Source organism: Nothoprocta perdicaria, unplaced genomic scaffold (assembly GCF_003342845.1).
Source record: "Nothoprocta perdicaria isolate Ctin4 unplaced genomic scaffold, notPer1 scaffold_42, whole genome shotgun sequence".
In the NCBI taxonomy this organism is placed as follows: domain Eukaryota; kingdom Metazoa; phylum Chordata; class Aves; order Tinamiformes; family Tinamidae; genus Nothoprocta; species Nothoprocta perdicaria.
The window spans coordinates 1899673-1916775 of record NW_020455666.1 but is presented as its reverse complement, the minus strand read 5'-3'; the positions used below and the strand labels follow the sequence as shown (position 1 = coordinate 1916775).

At 36.8% G+C, this 17103-nt stretch overlaps 1 protein-coding gene across 1 annotated transcript in view; it reads right to left on the bottom strand.

Moving 5' to 3' along the window:
- SLC6A11 (solute carrier family 6 member 11) overlaps nucleotides 1–17103 on the bottom strand; it is a 57082-nt gene that overhangs the window by 30958 nt on the left and 9021 nt on the right. Inside the window, exon 6 of the mRNA XM_026046001.1 lies at nucleotides 11257–11389. Within this exon, the coding sequence (XP_025901786.1) occupies nucleotides 11257–11389 (133 nt within the window). The remainder of the gene's footprint in view (nucleotides 1–11256; nucleotides 11390–17103) is intronic.

Sequence of the window (17103 nt, the reverse complement as noted above, 5' to 3'; positions counted from 1 at the left end):
AACCACAAGAGATTGAGATGCTTATATCATTCAAGTGGTAAAGATATCTAGGTATCAAGCTATGCAGCGATTTCATGAATAAAGAACCATGAAGGTCTTGAGAATTAAACTAACTGCACTGCCAGTTTGCTTTTTTACACACCTGAATATCCTTACAAGTCCAGATTGGTATTTTAGGTACAAATTTTGCCCCCTTTTTAGCCTAAATGAAAAGCTGCATTTCTGAGTGTCCTGGTCACATCACACTATAGAGGCTAATGTTGAGGTGGTTCAGCTTGTGAGAGAAATATAGAAAAAAAATGCATCATAAATCTCTTGAGAATGCAAAACACCCCTTCATGCAATGAACTCAGCCATAAAAATCTAAAAGACTAAAAACAAATTTCTCAGGCTGTAGCTTCTACAGAATATGCCAGCTCAATGTTTAYGCAGTTCATCACAACAGCTTCTTCACAGGATTAGTCATGAATAGGAACTAGTGAACTTTAATCCTTTGCTTTATGGTTGCARAAACCATAAATGAACAAGCATTGAATGGGCAAAGCAGTTTTCCCTGGCTGGTAAGTTCTGACAATCATCCGCCAACATAAGGCAACAGAATCGCAGAATGGTTGAGGCTGGAAGGGATCTCAGATCATCTAGTCCAACCCCTCTGCTCGAGCAGGGAAAATAACAGTACTTCTGTATGATACCAATGAAATCAAACTTTAAATAGTCACAGCTTCTGTGTAGGGTGGGCCACTGCAATAGGCTAGTTGGGAGAATAGACAAAACAATACCCAGTACTAAAAGCTATGAACTGATTCTCATACAAACATGGAAATTTAGTGGTTTGATTTAACACTCAATAACCAGACCTCATCTTGTAACAGATCACAGAATTTAAAAAACAGGAAGATAAGTCTATTCTTATCTGCAAGCTGTGATGTTTAGGTTTATTTACACTGTAAAGAAAAGGGGGGGTTGTTTGTTTTTTAGGTAGGGGGTAAATATATTTTAGTTAATGGYTGAAAAAGCTTAATACCTTGCTAATCCCTCTCCCTTGAAGCCCTCTGTGGCTCCATTAGACTATACCAAGGCAGTATCACTGAAAAATATGCCCAGTAATTAACCTGAAATGAGTGTTTGAATTGCTRTAACAGTCTCCGCATCCTGTACATCCTTAACATTCATTCAGAGTTTTTACTTGCTAACTGTTCACATACTCTACCTATTTTGAGGATGCTGTGACCTCTTGAGAASTGAACCGAAACCACCAACTGTCTTTCTCAGGACAAAACCGCTGGGGAACCATCAGATCTCAGTGACTTTACAAGGTTCGCGTACACAGGGTGGGCAGCTGGGGACAAAACCATGCCCATGCTGTAGTACAATCACGCTGTCAATACAAAGCTTGGGAACAAAGACTTTGTTGCATGATAGATGTGACAGGAAATAGTGATTTTTATTCTGCTTTTCAATGTTGATGCAAAAGGGTATATCAGCAAAACTGTAGAAATATAATTATCCTACTACAGTCTAACAGCTCTGGTATGTGCTCTAGTAATTAACAATATGGAAACAATTTCTATGAAGAATAAAAAGTTTTTCATGTGACACTTAACCAGCCATCCTGCTTCTCCAGTCACTTTTCAGTTCCACAAATTCAGACTTCTTAGTGCTGCAGATCATAACACTATGAAAGATTCTCTTTTTCARCTACCATGGTTTTCCATGAAGTTTCTCATACAGTGTTTGAAAAATAGTCTTTTGCTACTCTATTTGCTACTATGCTTCCATGGATACACAAATCATAGCTCAAAAGAGGCCTTTTCAAAATTRATTGGATTTACAAGTAAAGGTATGATAGGTGATGATTACTTTTTAGAAAAATACATTGTTAATATTGTTAATGCATTATCAGTATGAAAATCCTAACGACTCTAAAAACTGTCTGCCCAAAACATTTCTGTGGTTCCAAAGGAGATGGGTGGTATAAAATTTCTAATTTTCAAGATCAGAAAGATGCAGAAATGCTTTTGCAAAATGAGCGCTACAGTTCGACAAGCAGATACAGTCTTATCAGTGGAAAATTCAAAAGAAATAACCCAAAGAAAAGGCAGTTTATTAGAGCCACTACTAGCACCTATAGAGATTTTTTCTTTTTTTCTTTTCTACTGAGGAGAATGCTTATTTAAATTTTCTTTTTTTTTTTAATGTCCTCCATAAATTGGACAATGTGGAAGTAGAAAAAAACAAAACAAAACAAATGTAATAGTGTTTCCTATGCCCTATAACTGAATATCTAGAATAAGAATGCTTTTGCTAACAATCTAGTGTATAAACAGAATGATGTGTCCTGTGGTTGTGAGCGAGGAGAGTATGGGTAAGGAAGATGCAAACTTCAGCATCTCGGCTAAGCTCATTATTTCTAGCAGAAGTATTTATGCAGAGCTGCCATTAAGTAGGCCATTATCAGAGCCACAAATACCTCAAAATCAAAGACTGCTATTTAATCAAGTAAAAGTCAATTTTAAAAATCATTCAGGAAGAATTTTAAATATAAAGTAGGACTAATTAATCAGCTGAGAGTTTTTTATTTCCATTTTGAAAAGGTCTTTAAAAAGTTCAAGCTTTTTATAAATCAAAGCTGTATCTTTTCAAAATCTCCCAAGATTCTCAGACCTCTGAATGCCAGCTTGTTTCCCACTATATCAAACTATATCCCACTATAAGCCAGATACTGGTATTAGTTACACATACTCACAAATCCCAGAATCGCRTGGGCTGACTATCATACTACTATCATTTTATTTCTTAGGTACTCTAGACATGCCRGTCTTACCAAGTGCTCCAGTCAGTAGCTTCTTACATATTCTGAAAATGTTTAACCTGTAAAGTGGATAAAGATATGAAGGCCAGAATGTAGCCTTCAAGATTTTCAAGAGAACTAGAGTTTGACCAAAATACTCATCATCTTCAGCTCGGACTGATTGCTTCTCCTGCTTCATTTTCCTTAATTGTCTTAACACTGGGGTGAGAGGGAAGACTGTATCTACGTCTGGAAAACAATTATAATGCTATCTACTAAAAGGACTGTCAGGTGCAAATTCTTACCTASAGCTCCTCCTGTTTCAAGTAGCCACAAAAGGTAAAATATATTGGTTGGATCAAATGAATATAGCAATGAGACCATGCTATCTGCACAGAATCCTTGCTTGGGTAAGGAGGGCTTGGGTAAAGAGGAGTAGCAGACACTAGAGCCAGTGTATAATAAGCCATCAGATACATCTTTAACTGCATTAAAAATTTAAGGTAACTACGAACACTAAAACTGTGAGGCATCAGGAAAGAAGAATTAGAAATTTACCTCAAATGCTGCACTGCCAGTAGTCAGTCACACCTGAGCCTTTTCTGTTGATCAATCTTTCAGGCGCTCAGGCRGATACGCAAGTGGCCATCTCCAAATGACTGACTAGCCAAAGCCACATGCTGCTCTCTGGAAACACCTCATCGTTACTTAATCCTGGGCAGCAAGTGCGGGTGAAAGACAGCTTGTAAACAAGCATGTAACAAATGGCATCCCTAGAGCAATCTCAAACCTTCCTTTCTTTGATAAATTTTGTAGTCATGAAACAGTCTTGTGTATTGGGATGTTCAGATATTTTATACAATAATAAACAGTTTGTCCTCTATTATTGAATAAAGGCGTGTGTTTATCTACCCTTACAATGACAAAAAGTTGGCCTTTTTTATTCCACTCAGGCACATAGGTCCTTATCACCATGGTGACAGCTCAGAGACACATTTACCATAAATCATTTACTATAATATGTATGCAGTAAAGTAACAGTTATAATACCTAAAAAAATCAATATTTTTACCAATTAATTGGGGGCCTGGAGGACAGGGTTATTGTTTTCAATTAAGATACTGGCCCAAAAGGCAGTCAGACTTGAGTGTGTTTTTGCCATAATTTTCTATTCCTATATTAGGCAAAGACTCTTTTCTCCTTTTACTGTCCTTTGAACACAGATCCCTGTCTGTTTGTTATGTGGATGTAAAGGCAAGGTCTTAGCGAACCAAAGCATCTCACTTTGTTCATCCAAGACTTGGAAAAATGAGAATCTAACCTCAGTTAGTAGCTGCAAGCCTAAGTAGAAAGCAAACTAAATCACAATAATATTTGCTGACTTGAACTGCTGTTATCTGAGATGATAATAATAACAAACACATATTCTACCTACAAGAAATAATTCAAATTCTATCCAGTTAATGCTTTGTGTCATATAGATGGCAAAGGAGAYCACTTCTGTAGTCTGACATAATCAAGCTTAAAAAGAATGAAAATAATTTTTTTTTTTAAACACGCAGATTTTGTATCTGCTATTCATTTCTTCTGGGCAGTTGAACTGCAGCCAAGTCATTTCTCTGGGATGTGTCTTAGTAACCAACAGAGCACCAGCAGCTGCCTGACGCTGCCTTTGTTGCTCATRTAGCAATTTATTTCATTAAGCTTTCTCACTCTTAAGACTGAGTTTGGATTCAGTCCATGTTAGTTGACTCCAGGGAGGTATGCAGAATTCAAGTTCGTGAATCTCACAAGARCAGCACTGTAAACAAAGCAAAATTTCTTCTAAAAAGGCATCTGTACGCTGTAGATAAAGCTGAAAATCTGGTCTGACTGCAGAACTTAAAAGATTGCTCTCCCCCAGGGAAACTTGCTGCAGTATCTTTGAATATAATGTCATGGGGAGGGATACCCACAAACTGCTTTGTAGATTGCTAAGAATGGGCTGATCATTTGAAGTTATATAAATTAGCATCAGCCAAGGACAAACTACCTGTGTGCAAATAAATCTTATCTGTTCACTTCACTGAAGAAACACGAAACTAAGAAACAGTGCTATGAAAAGATACCAACTCTTGTATATTTGCACTTGCACTTAGAGACAAAGAAAGTACCCTGTAGGTTCCTGTTGAAGAAAAGTTGCAAGTAATATTTCAAATGCACAAACCAAGAGCCAACCATAGTAGTATTCTTAGACTTTGAGCACCCAGGAAGAGATTAGGGCCTGGACAAAATATATTAATATCTATGGAGCAGCGTAGCTTCATAAAACCTCAAGAATTGAGAATCGATAATGAGTGGCTCATGCACCTCAAAATAATTCTGTAGTCCTAACATCCCCATCACCATCAATTGCACTACACTCATCARATATTGCTGAATTATCAAACCTGACTTTCTTCCACACTGCTTTTTCATACTTCCACTAGGTAGATCAGACGATTTCTCTGCTCCCAAGTTCTGACATATGCATGCATGTTGAGCTGTCCATCACACTTCYGACTTGCTTGGGCTGCGGATCAGAGCTCAGATCTAATTGAAGTAAAGATTCATATAAAAGGCAATCTCTGTGGCTAAGGTAAAACCAGAAGGAATCAAATAATGAGAGGACAATTTAAGTTCATTATTTAATACTCTCTGTTGCTGCCAAAAAGAACTTTGGGAAAATAATTCTCAAAGGAGAAGCACAAAATTCTCCTTTATTAACAAGTCTGAGATGTCCTTAAATGCTCAGAGAATAGGAGAGTGGGAAGAAAATAAGAAGCATCTCAGTAGCAKTTTTAAAACTGCACACAGGCAGTGGATAGGAGGAACTCTGCATGCATCTCATGAGTGTTCTACTTTYCCCTTTGAATACAGAGATCAGCCTTGGCCAGAGTGCTAAAGCCTTTCGCTGAAGGGCTATTCTTCGGTATTACTTCAGGCTAAAACAAAAGACACTTCAGGAGATACAATCATTGCTGCCTAGTTCCTTTTCCTGGGCTCCCACAATGGGGCCCATTTTTTTTTCTTCCACACATCTTTCTCTTTTATTTTCTACTTCTGTCCCTTTACTCTTTTTTTTTTTTTTTTTTTTTTTCTGCCTCATTGAGCCCATTAAGGTCTTTATACAGCTTGCTATTGAAAAATAAATTTTCTGTGAGGCTACTGACTGAGTCTTAACTGCTGGCAAGAAGGGCTTAACTCCTGATGGGAGGGCACAAAAAAAATGATGGGCAATAGGTATGAAAAGCTCCTGTCTGAATTTCAGGTCTTGCAGCAGGTAATCTTTACCAGTATCTTTCCATTGTTTTAGGTGCACATACTCCTCCTTTGAACAACTGTAAATCAGAAGGCAGACTAGCATCAAAAGAGATGCGCTGCTGCAAAGCACATGTGAGATCAGGTCCACCATTTATTAATACATAAGTTTCCACAGTTAAAAAYATGACTGCTACACAAGCCTGTCAATATGTCAAAGATACTACAACGAAATACAAAATGGATGCAGAACATTTTGGCACAAAACCCATACAGACAGATGAATGTGTAAGCCAAAAGTCTTCTGGAGAGATACACAAGCCCTTATACAAATGCAAATTGTGAGAGAAGCTAAAGGAACTGCATATGGTTCACAGAGGGGGCAAGCAGGGATCTGTTTGAGGTCAGAAGAGGATGAACTCATGGACTTTCCTAGCATAAGCAAAGAGCTCTGCCTATGAACAGGCCAGTTCATACAGGTGTTCACTGTCTCACACAGGCAGCTGGCCCTTCTCCCCGCCCTGATCCCATGAGGATGGAAAATCACTTGTCAGTACTGTGTCTTCTACTGACTCCAACCTGGATAGTGAAGTTATCCGAGGGAATGAGCAGTGAAATGTCCATAAATCATACTGCCCTGCCCAGCAGTGTAAATGCATGAGGAGCGAGAAAGATTGTAAGAGAGGTCAGTAGTGAGAGATGACATTACACACAGCCAGCCAGAGCCTGGCAGCTTAGGTTTGGATTTTGAACTGCTTACACGAATTCTCAGATTCTCCTTGACATGAAGATAAAACATGGCCAAAATTTAAGTGGAATTACTTTTTAAAAATTATTATTTATTTATTTATTCAAGTTATATAGCAATGAATAGTGTGGGGTTTGCTTGCTTGGAATTAACACTCAAGATTCGGGTATCTATTATGTAATGAGCCTAGTTCATTGAGCCTAAGACAAAAGGTTTCCAAAAGTATTACAGGATAAAAGAATACGGCTCTCCACCTTTAGTTAAACCTCATTAATTTTTGCAGAATACTAACTTAGCATAATTTCTTTCAGCACGATTTTTAGCCATTTTTCCCTTACAAACAAAGCTTTTTGTTTGTAACAAAGATTATTCATTCATCTTTGTAAGCAAATTATTTAATAATGAATTCCAATGCAATTTTCACTAAAAAATGCTATATGAAAATAATCAATGCAATAATCAATGCAATCAGTGCAAGTGGAACGCAAAAAAGAAAATGGTTTGAGGTACAAGTTCATAAAGCAGTATTACTTGTTGCCAGTGTTCTGTGGGATGAAACTTGTTGTTTTTGGCAATGTTTACCTATAAAACCCTCTAATGGACCTGTTGAAGTCTTAAATAGATTTTGCATTGTTATGTAATTCTTAACGTTTCATAACTACTTTCCAAAGAAGCATTCATTAGGTCCAGTTCTTCGCAATACTTTCCCAGAAATGTGACACTGCTTGTGAACAAGGTCAGTTTATTGCAATTGTTGCCTCAGTCAGTCCTTCTATCCTATATGTATTAGCCATTAATACGTTAGTTTCCCCAAAGCTTTGTTTTTTTCCTTCCTGGCTACTTTTACAACTTTTAGAAAAACCAAAAACTTAAAAACACAAAGCTTGGGATGTTGTAAAATGTCCTAAGGTCCATATTTAAAAATGACATAAAGACTTCAGGTTGCATTTTAGCACTTTTGTTTCAATTAGAGCTCTTATCTTCAGAAACAGATAAAATAATCATGTCATACAGATGTGGGCAAGCCTGAGCGGCTGTCCCACATTCACACATCATGCTGTGTGATGATCAACCAGAACTGCCATTCACATATAGGTCAGTGATGCTGGCTGGGAATTAAAGACAAGAAGAAAAAATTCAAGTGCTAGCTTATTAATATAAATATAGAAATTTGCTTTCAACTTATTCTATTTGCATAAATAATTGCAGATCCTCAAAACCATTCTGTACTTGCTATGCAGTAACACATACATACATAAAAGACGTTTTAATCAAGAGTAGATGATAGCAATATTAAAAGGTGAAGCCACTGAGTACATAATTCAGTAACAAAATTAACTATTGGAAAAAACACTGTATGTAGGAAGAAAAAAAAATAAGAAATCACTCCTGTCATGAAACCACTTATCTACAGGTACAAGTGGCCCCAAGAATTGTGAAATCTCTGTCCTTAAGGAGTTTTTTTAAAGTTTAGGTGAATGAATCCCTTAGGCAAACCGGTCTGAATCAGTGTTCACCTTGTCTTGAACAAGTCTAGACAAACCATTTCCCAAGGTCCCTTCCAACACGAACAAACCTGTGATTCTGTAACTGTACAGACCTCGCACAGTTAAAAATTAACAGGATCAGCTCCACATAGAGATATGTTGATRCATTCAAAAAGATGATTGAACAGAGAGGCATTGGACTGAGGAATATGACAGAGATGCACAATGCATTTGTGCAAATCTACCTCCTCACTTCAAAAGAAACTGGGCAGAGCTTAAAGTGACAATTGAAGAACAGTGCAGGGAAAGGCTGAAAYGTCTCACTAATTGCTTCCTGTGGAGTACAGCTTGATGTTAGATATGMTATAGTTAACATATTTAATATATTAAAATATTAAATATTCATAATCTGAGTAGTTTTGTGTTAGCACTATCTGGAGAATGATGGGTTTATTTTATGACAGCTTTTAAGACTTGGATTTTTCTTCTCACTRTGTATTAAGATGCGTAAAAAGAGGAAAGGCACAAACCTCTTGAATATTTCACTAAACTGGTAGGTGAACACAGTCAATTTCTCTTTCACATGGGCTCCCTTTCTCGTCTTCTCTGCTGCYTCTCTTTTGCCTCTCTCTATTCTGGTCCATAGACATATCGCTTTGAAAGTGTTTCTGAAAGTGCTAAAAACCTAAGCAGTTTTCCACTTTGATTAAATGTCGTATTGAAATTAGTTGAATCAACCAAAGTGTTATGTAAATTCAACATGCTAGTTTGAAAACACTTTCAATATTACCAAAATAAAAGTCTAGGAGAACCTTAAATGTGTCCTGAAAATAGGCACCTAGTATCTCAGTCTAGTGTAAAAAACAAGTTCAAACATGAACTAAAACTGCAGCTAAGACCACTCCRCCATCACTGTGTCAAAGCATTTCTTTCATTTGCAAGATCTACAAGACCAGACTGATATATATGCACTTCTCCAGTCTGGGAAGAGAGTGAGATGACAAAGATTTCCAGTGACCATGGCTTTAATAAGAGACATGTAGGAATATTATAATCCTTAAGTCAATCTGACAAAAAAGGGAAATTTTCTTATTTACAGGGGAAAAAATTATTGGAAAACAAGTGCAGTGTTGCATATTCACCTAGCAAAAGCATCCTTTACCAATTACAGAAGCAGAAGTGGAAAAAGAAAGGACCCATATTGTCTATGAAAGGTCCTTATTACTGCACGTTCCTTGATAAGCAAAGGATCCTCTGCATAGAGAGACTGCTGATGGCTGCGCTATGTCCTGAGGAACAGGAAGCCACAGGAATCTACTTATCTGCATCTTCAGCGTTTTGAAAACAGAACCGCTGCTTAGGGCAACCAGTCTAAGTAGTGTAAATATATGATAAGTTACCCACTACCAAGACACCAGCTGAGGTTTCAGCTAAGCGATCAAAAGAATGATCAACACTCATGATCAACCCAAACAGCTCAGCTGCACTTTAACTACCTCCTCAAAGTGGGAAAAGGGTAGGAGTTCAAAATGAAGAAATAAGATGTGTTATATTTATGAAGACCCAGAGAAACTTAAATCACAGAAATGCAAAAATATAAAGTGTACCTTCCCTGCGATCCCTTGAGTCTTTCTCTGTCAGCAAATGATTTGAACAAACTTTGTTTTTAAGTTCTGTTTTGCACAGCTTTGCATGGCATGCACTGCCTGAATACATGCACACACATGTACACAAAAGCACACACCGTGTGTTTTCCCCTCTGCCTTTGAGAGAAAATGTATCTCAATCTTCAGACATTCTTTTAGTCAGACAGGAAACGTTATTTTGCTCAGGTTCATTTCTTTACTGCCAGTGGTAGCTCCTCAGATAACTCTAAACCACTTCTGTATCTCCCTGGTGTGCATGCTTCAAAGGCGTAGGGGGTATTCATCTTGTCATTTCCTTATCTCACCTTTGCTTCTTTACATTTTTGGCTTCAGGTTTTTTTACTCTTCCCTCTAAACTATTTTTGGTTTTTGTATCTCTAGACAGTTCTTAGTATCTTTTGTGCAGTGAGTTGATAAAAAGTAGAGTTGCATAAATCTGTGTGCACAAATGCTCAAATGAAAAATGCAGTTCCAGAATGACTGACACAGTTAGCAAATGAGATACTGAATTCACCAAATAATTTCAGCCAAAATTGTAAGGAGGAAGGATTTGCAGTTAACAAAGCTGAAACATTTCATTTTGACATTTTCTAATTAAAAATCATTTCAATCACATATTATTCATAAATGCAGCTGATGGAGAAAAAAAAATCTGTGTAGAACTAGGTCTTGTACTCCTCTAGGGGCAACTTCTTTCCTTAAAGAAGTCTCTCTGTGATGGATATGCAGTATGCAAGAGCATTCACTCTGTAAATACATTATCCATCTTCACCTCCCAGGTTTTTCCACTGTTCCTGCTTTTGATGTTACTCCTTGAATTGCAGCCAATTTAAGGATGACAATTTGTATTTTTTCTAGTATATTTCTGAATTACATACTTTTATTTCCTAATTCTGACTTACATTTCTGAATTCCCTCAGTCTACACGTGTAATTTATCTGTCACTGGGATTTTCAAATCCTTTCAATCTAGAGTTAAATTCAAGCTTTGTGTAGCATGTATGCAAAAATCAAACTGACTCAGCATCAGTTTGAAGACTCAAGAATTCATAACTCTTACAGAACATTAAACTAGCAAAGAAATGAGACTTATCTTGCACAATTAGACAGAAAAGACTGTCAAATATCAAAAGAAACAAAACGCAGCATGACTTATTTGTAATCATGTTACACACTTCTATACCCCAAAATACAGTTACTTACAACAATGTAAGACATTTAAAATTCTACCATTCCGAATAAATGTAAACAGTAATATAGAGGACATGAGTCATACTTCAGCTAATACACAGAATTTTAAACTTACCTTTCCAGTTGACTTTGTTCCTTTCCAAATGCAAAAATAGCAGATAGTCCAAGCAGCTAGAAGGCATAATGCAAGTTCCCAGCGAAGATTCCCAATATGTTCAATTCCATCGGATATAGCAAGCACCCTGCGTCTGCCAAAAGAAATTTAAAAAAAAAGCAAAAGTGAAATATAAAACAGGTACATATGAAACACAGGGATAAAATCAGAGAGACTCCTAGCTACCAACTACTAGGAATGTACCATGTTAAAAAGGAAAAATCTGAAGGAACCAGTGGAATACTCTCACAAGGTTTTGCACCTGGTTAAAACTGAATAGGGAATTTTTCCAAGTTAGTGAGATAATGAAAAGATTTTAAAATATATAGTATCACAAGTTTTGATTAAAGAAAACAAAGCAAAACAACCTCCAAGTAATTCTGCTTGCCTCAATTACAGAGAAAACATAGACAATCAAATCAAAACACTGCAGTAACAAGTGAATGATTTGAATTAACCTATATTTTTACCTTGCAATATTGCTCTGTGAATGTCATTTCAGATTTATTCAACTGTGTTGAGCATTGGGATATTTTTCAAATAGCTTTTATTTAGGATGTAACTTTTTAATTAAACTTTTTTTTTTAATTACACTTTGTGATGGCATCAACAAAAACACATGCTCTATTTATTGTTTGTTGAAAAGAAAGAAAAACAAAAAAGATCACATTCAGTTMTAAATATATGCCCGTATATCCCTCCAGCTCATTGTCTGTACCCAGAGAATTTACTAAAGGGGTAAACAAGACAGTTATAAAGGAAAAAAATGTTTTCTCATACAAAGTTTTGTAAAACAGGAATTGGAGAGCAGAGAAATTAAGCGACTTGCCAGTATTCACGCAGAAAGTCTACCAAGCTTCATCTCTAACCTCCTGAAATGTGTGCAGCATTTTAATCATGAGAACTATTTATTCACTTTCAAATGATTCTCCTACCAAGAGAATGCAATGTCATTTCATACCATTTAGTATTTATTTTAAACAAACACTCAAATTACAAAGTATTTATTTTACCAGGCTGCAAGCACATGGTACTTAGTACATAGGCTGCATTGCAAAAAGAAAATAAAAGTAAAAAGAAGGATTTCTTTCTGTGTACTCTTCAATTTCATTAATTCCCTCATAATTTTTCAGTTACTCTAAAATACACCCTACAGAGAAGTAAAAGATTGTTCTTCAGATAGTTGAATTTCCCAGAGCAACAAAACCATGACTTATATATGTAGAGGTTGATAAGTATGTAAAACCCTGAGATATGTATAAGTCCCTCACGATCTTTATCAAGACTCAGTCATTTGCTAATCTTATACACAGAATAGCTGTTTTCAGCCATTCAGGTTTGCCTTAATCAAATCTGTAGGGCTGGACAAGTCATTCCATGTATATGTGTGCAAATACACATTTGTATATATGCATTGAGCAAATTTACATAAATTATCCTAAGTTTTCTCTGAAGTCTGTAATAAATGCTACTTACACAGCCTCAGAGACCAAAGGCTTAGACTAACTTGCTTCCCAGAGACAATGGGAAGACTAATTAATTGATATTGTGATATAGTTAAAGTCCTCGAAAAAAGTAGCGCTTATCATAATCTGGAATGTGTAATTTTGGATACAATTCTGAAAGGCAAATGACATGCGATTACCCTACATGTATAATTTATCATAGATGTATACATTGTATATACTACCATATATGTATAATTATATACATCTAATACAGATTTTTAGATTAACCACACTAAAACATATTTACATAGTAAAGATAAATATTGACAGAGAAATTATCCAAGCCACACAGGTTACAGAAAAGAGGCTACTCACAGACACCCAGTTATCAGCATTAATTTATTCTGCTCATACTGAACATCCATCTGCTCTTGCTGTATTCTTTACAAGGGGTAGAATTAAGGTTGTGCAGCTAATGTACACTCGGGATATTTTAGCCGTAACAGCAGTGTCCTTTATGCTCTTTTTAAGAAACCTTACATCAAGTGGCATTCTCTTCCTCGTGAGGTTTTAGAGTAGCAGACTTCCCATGCATAATGAAGACTACTATTTTCACTGACTGCACTAGGGCTCAGCCTTACCAGGACAGAATCCGATCTTCAGCTGGCCGTATAGCTGTCACAGAGCTTTTTCTGGCCTCTGTGCCTTCCTAGATTTAACGTGTTACAAGTCGCTGTTCAGCTGAAGCAGGATAAAATTTAAATGAAAAAAATATTTCTCAAGGCAGAGGTTTGCCTCCTTGCTTTCTAGTGAATATAGACGATCTAAATGTAAAAGTTATTGCCATCACCATTTCCTCCTTGGCTACTAACCAAGTTTATTCTGCGAAGCTTCTGATATCATTTAGTTGGAGAGAAAAGTCATCTGTTATGGATAGCTAGMAAAGAGTTGCAAACAACCTAAAGAGCTGTCATCTTAATGCTGAAATGAAGGATGCGAGTTAATCAAGAAAATAAAACACATTTTTAATCTACAATGTAGAGCTGAGAATAACATCACTAAACCACAAGTATAGAGAAAGCCTGATACTTAAAATGGATACTTAAAATTCACGTTCTTCTATGCAGTTTGACAGGTGGCATCGTGCTGAATTTGACTTAGGATGACTTTTCTACAAATTGTCATCCAAAAGGAAAAAAGCCTTCCAAATCCTAGCTCATCTTAGTGTGTTGCTTTCAAGACAGCCAAGAACGAAACTGGTATAACGAGATAAAAAAGGGTCTGGACAATAAAAGGCCAATGACTTAAAGACAGCAGGCTATGGATACCCATACTGAGACCACATTAGGAGTGAATATTCCACAACAGGAGCCTGGTGACCAAGCAAGATGAGATTTTCAAAGTGGTCTGTTTGTATTACAGATGCAGGGCTTTCAACCATTTTGTTCATTTTATAAGTGGACTAAAAAGCCTGACATTATAAATGACTCACTTTCTCCCTTCATTCAAGGACTACTCCCTTCCTTTCGTAGCCTCCTAGATCAAGTCTTAAGCCACCATTAAGATTTCTGCAATTGTGACAGTAGATATTAAAGCAGAGCACATGAAGTAAATTATGCACATTATGTAATTTATGTAGATTGTGGTGGGAGCAGGTTGTGAATGCTTAATGGTCACTGCAATTTATTTTTTTCCTGAACAGAGAACTTCACCATCACCTAAAAGATCTTCTAGAAAAAAATCTGCGTGTACAATGAGACTATGACATCCAGAGACGAGCTGCAAAACTATGGAGATTTTATATTCTAATTATCAGGTTATATTAAAAGCCTAAATGAAAAGCAGTGCTTTTCTGATGATGCAGTAGTTAGACAACTACTCTAACTGGCACCTCAGAGAAGTCACTCTGGCAAAACATGAGATGTGACTACAGAGCAAAGAAGAGAGTAGTTCCAAGAATGATGCTTCTCCTGGAAGCAGAAGACAGCCTTCTGCCCTCCATCCAATTCTTTGAGATCACATACGCTTTCCAAAAAAAGAAGATCTACCAACAAGAATGGGGKTTTTTTTGCTGCATTTTTTGCAGCCCTCTTTTAAGCATTGAACTGCCTAAAAAACTCGGCAACTTTCTGCTAATGCCTTGAATCTACAAAGAGACCACACACACATTACGAATAACGAAATCATCCTTTATGTCACTGATTCTTAGAAAAACATAAAATATAAAATATGAAGGTTTAGCATGGCTTAGCAAAACAGTATATCTGATCCAGCAGCCTAACAAGCATATTATATTGCTCCCTATGCCTTCCAACTCTCAGTAGGTAATAATTACTAAAATAACAACTGTGTGGTTAAGTATTTCAAATAGTTCACATATGATCTCTTTCTACAAAAACACAATTTCTGTGTTTGCCAATATTGCAGGCAAAACCTTCTATCTTTACGTACCAATCATTTCTTTTTCATATTAACCCAACACTACAAATTCCCAGCAGTATACAGTAAAATGCTTTATGAGCTACATCTGCTCTGAAACAATACTGGATAAAGTAAAAATGGCATCATTCCAATTAACTAGAATAGCAGAAGACAGATTTCTTTTCATGGCACACTCACAATCAGAAAAACAAAAGTTTATTATTACTAAAGTATCTATATCTAGTGAAGAGGTGCTTAAAACACTTCAAAGTTACCTTTCCAAAACAGACGTTTATYGGAAGACTAAAGATTTCCATTACAACAGATACTCATACATCTTTTCAGAATTCCACTGACTAAGCAGAAGTTTTTCAACTGTTTTCAAAAGTATTAATGGTAATTCTTGGCTGCACCCACAACCTAGGCATTACGTGACAGTCAATGTTCAGTATTGACTTCTTCAGAAGTCGGATGAAGTCTTTCCAGACTTTCCATTCGATATGCTCTAGTACTGCATGCTTACTATATGGAATTTGGGAAACAAAACACCCAGGGGACTGGGAGTTAGGGAAAGTGGAAGTCTCAGACCGACTGAGACTATCTGGACAAGAAGCCTGGTCCTTCTCAAATTAGCAGTCAGGCAGAGGGAGATGAAGAGAGCAGAGAGAGAGGGAAGAACAGTTTGGGATTAGCTGGGTAAAGATTCTAGGGAGAAAGGAAAAAACATTTAGGTCGATAAAACTGGAGACCAGGTGGCATCTGTGCTGAGAATGGATGCAAATCTGTGGCATCTGTATGGATGCAAGTCTGTAGCATCTGACACAGATGTTATTTCAGCTGGACAGAATGTCTGGGGCTAGAAGCTAGAACTTTAACAGGAAGTTAAAGACAAGTCAGAGAACAACCTGAACTGTCCAGGCAAACAGATAAGGATATACTGTAAAACAAAGAAGAGATAACAATTGGAAATATGTTTGAGAAGGGCAGGATTAGATACAATCCTGGGGTGGGAAAACAGACTGGATAGCTGTAGTCAAGTCACTGGTACACTAGGTACAAGGGAATAATAAAATAGCTGAGGAGGTAAAAGACAGGAACTGAGATAGCTCACCAGTGTCCTAGAAGCATGCTAACATCTAGGTTCCACCAAAACTCATCTGATAAAGTGTCTGGACCTAAGATGAGAAATATGAGAAGTGAAAAGCTTATTTGCATACACAGAGGAGGGGAGACTAAGGGAACTAGTAAAAAATCTCACCCAGCATCCTAGAAGCCCCTATAGTCTTCCTGTATCTTCAGACATGTACACTTTTCTACCAAGAGAACTCCTTACCTCTCAAGCTTGCTCCCATTCTGAAGTACGTGGATTCAAAAAAGGCTTTTATTCTCTCCTGTTAACACTATGTATAAACTACTACATACTTATTGGCATGAAGACTGGAGCTGCATGGTCTATTAAAGTAACAGAGTAATCTGTCTCGATCTTTCCTGTCTTGGAATATCTATTTCAGCCTAAGCCCCTTAAATAGGTACTGAGAAACAGTCAGAAAATGATTCTGTAACTGCTGCCTAAGGCACTCACCTAAGAAGCAGAACATCTGGATCCCAGTCCAGAACTCCATGATTATTTAATCTTATATGAAGGACTCATATAACTTCAAAAGATGAAAACCCTATCCCACACAGGACATTTCAAGAAAGCAGAACATATGCACCCAATTTCTTGCATGCAAAAGATAACTTACCTATGTCTGAAGTGACACTTCTACATACTGAATCACTGGAGCAAAGGAAATAGAACATTATTGTTTTTATGAATTGTTCCCTTAAATTTTCATGCAAGTGCACAAAACGAAAAGTTTCGTTTTGTTTCAAATGGAAATCATTGGGTCAAACAAATTGTATAGTGTCTTTGCTTAAGGGTCTTTTTTTTTTTTTT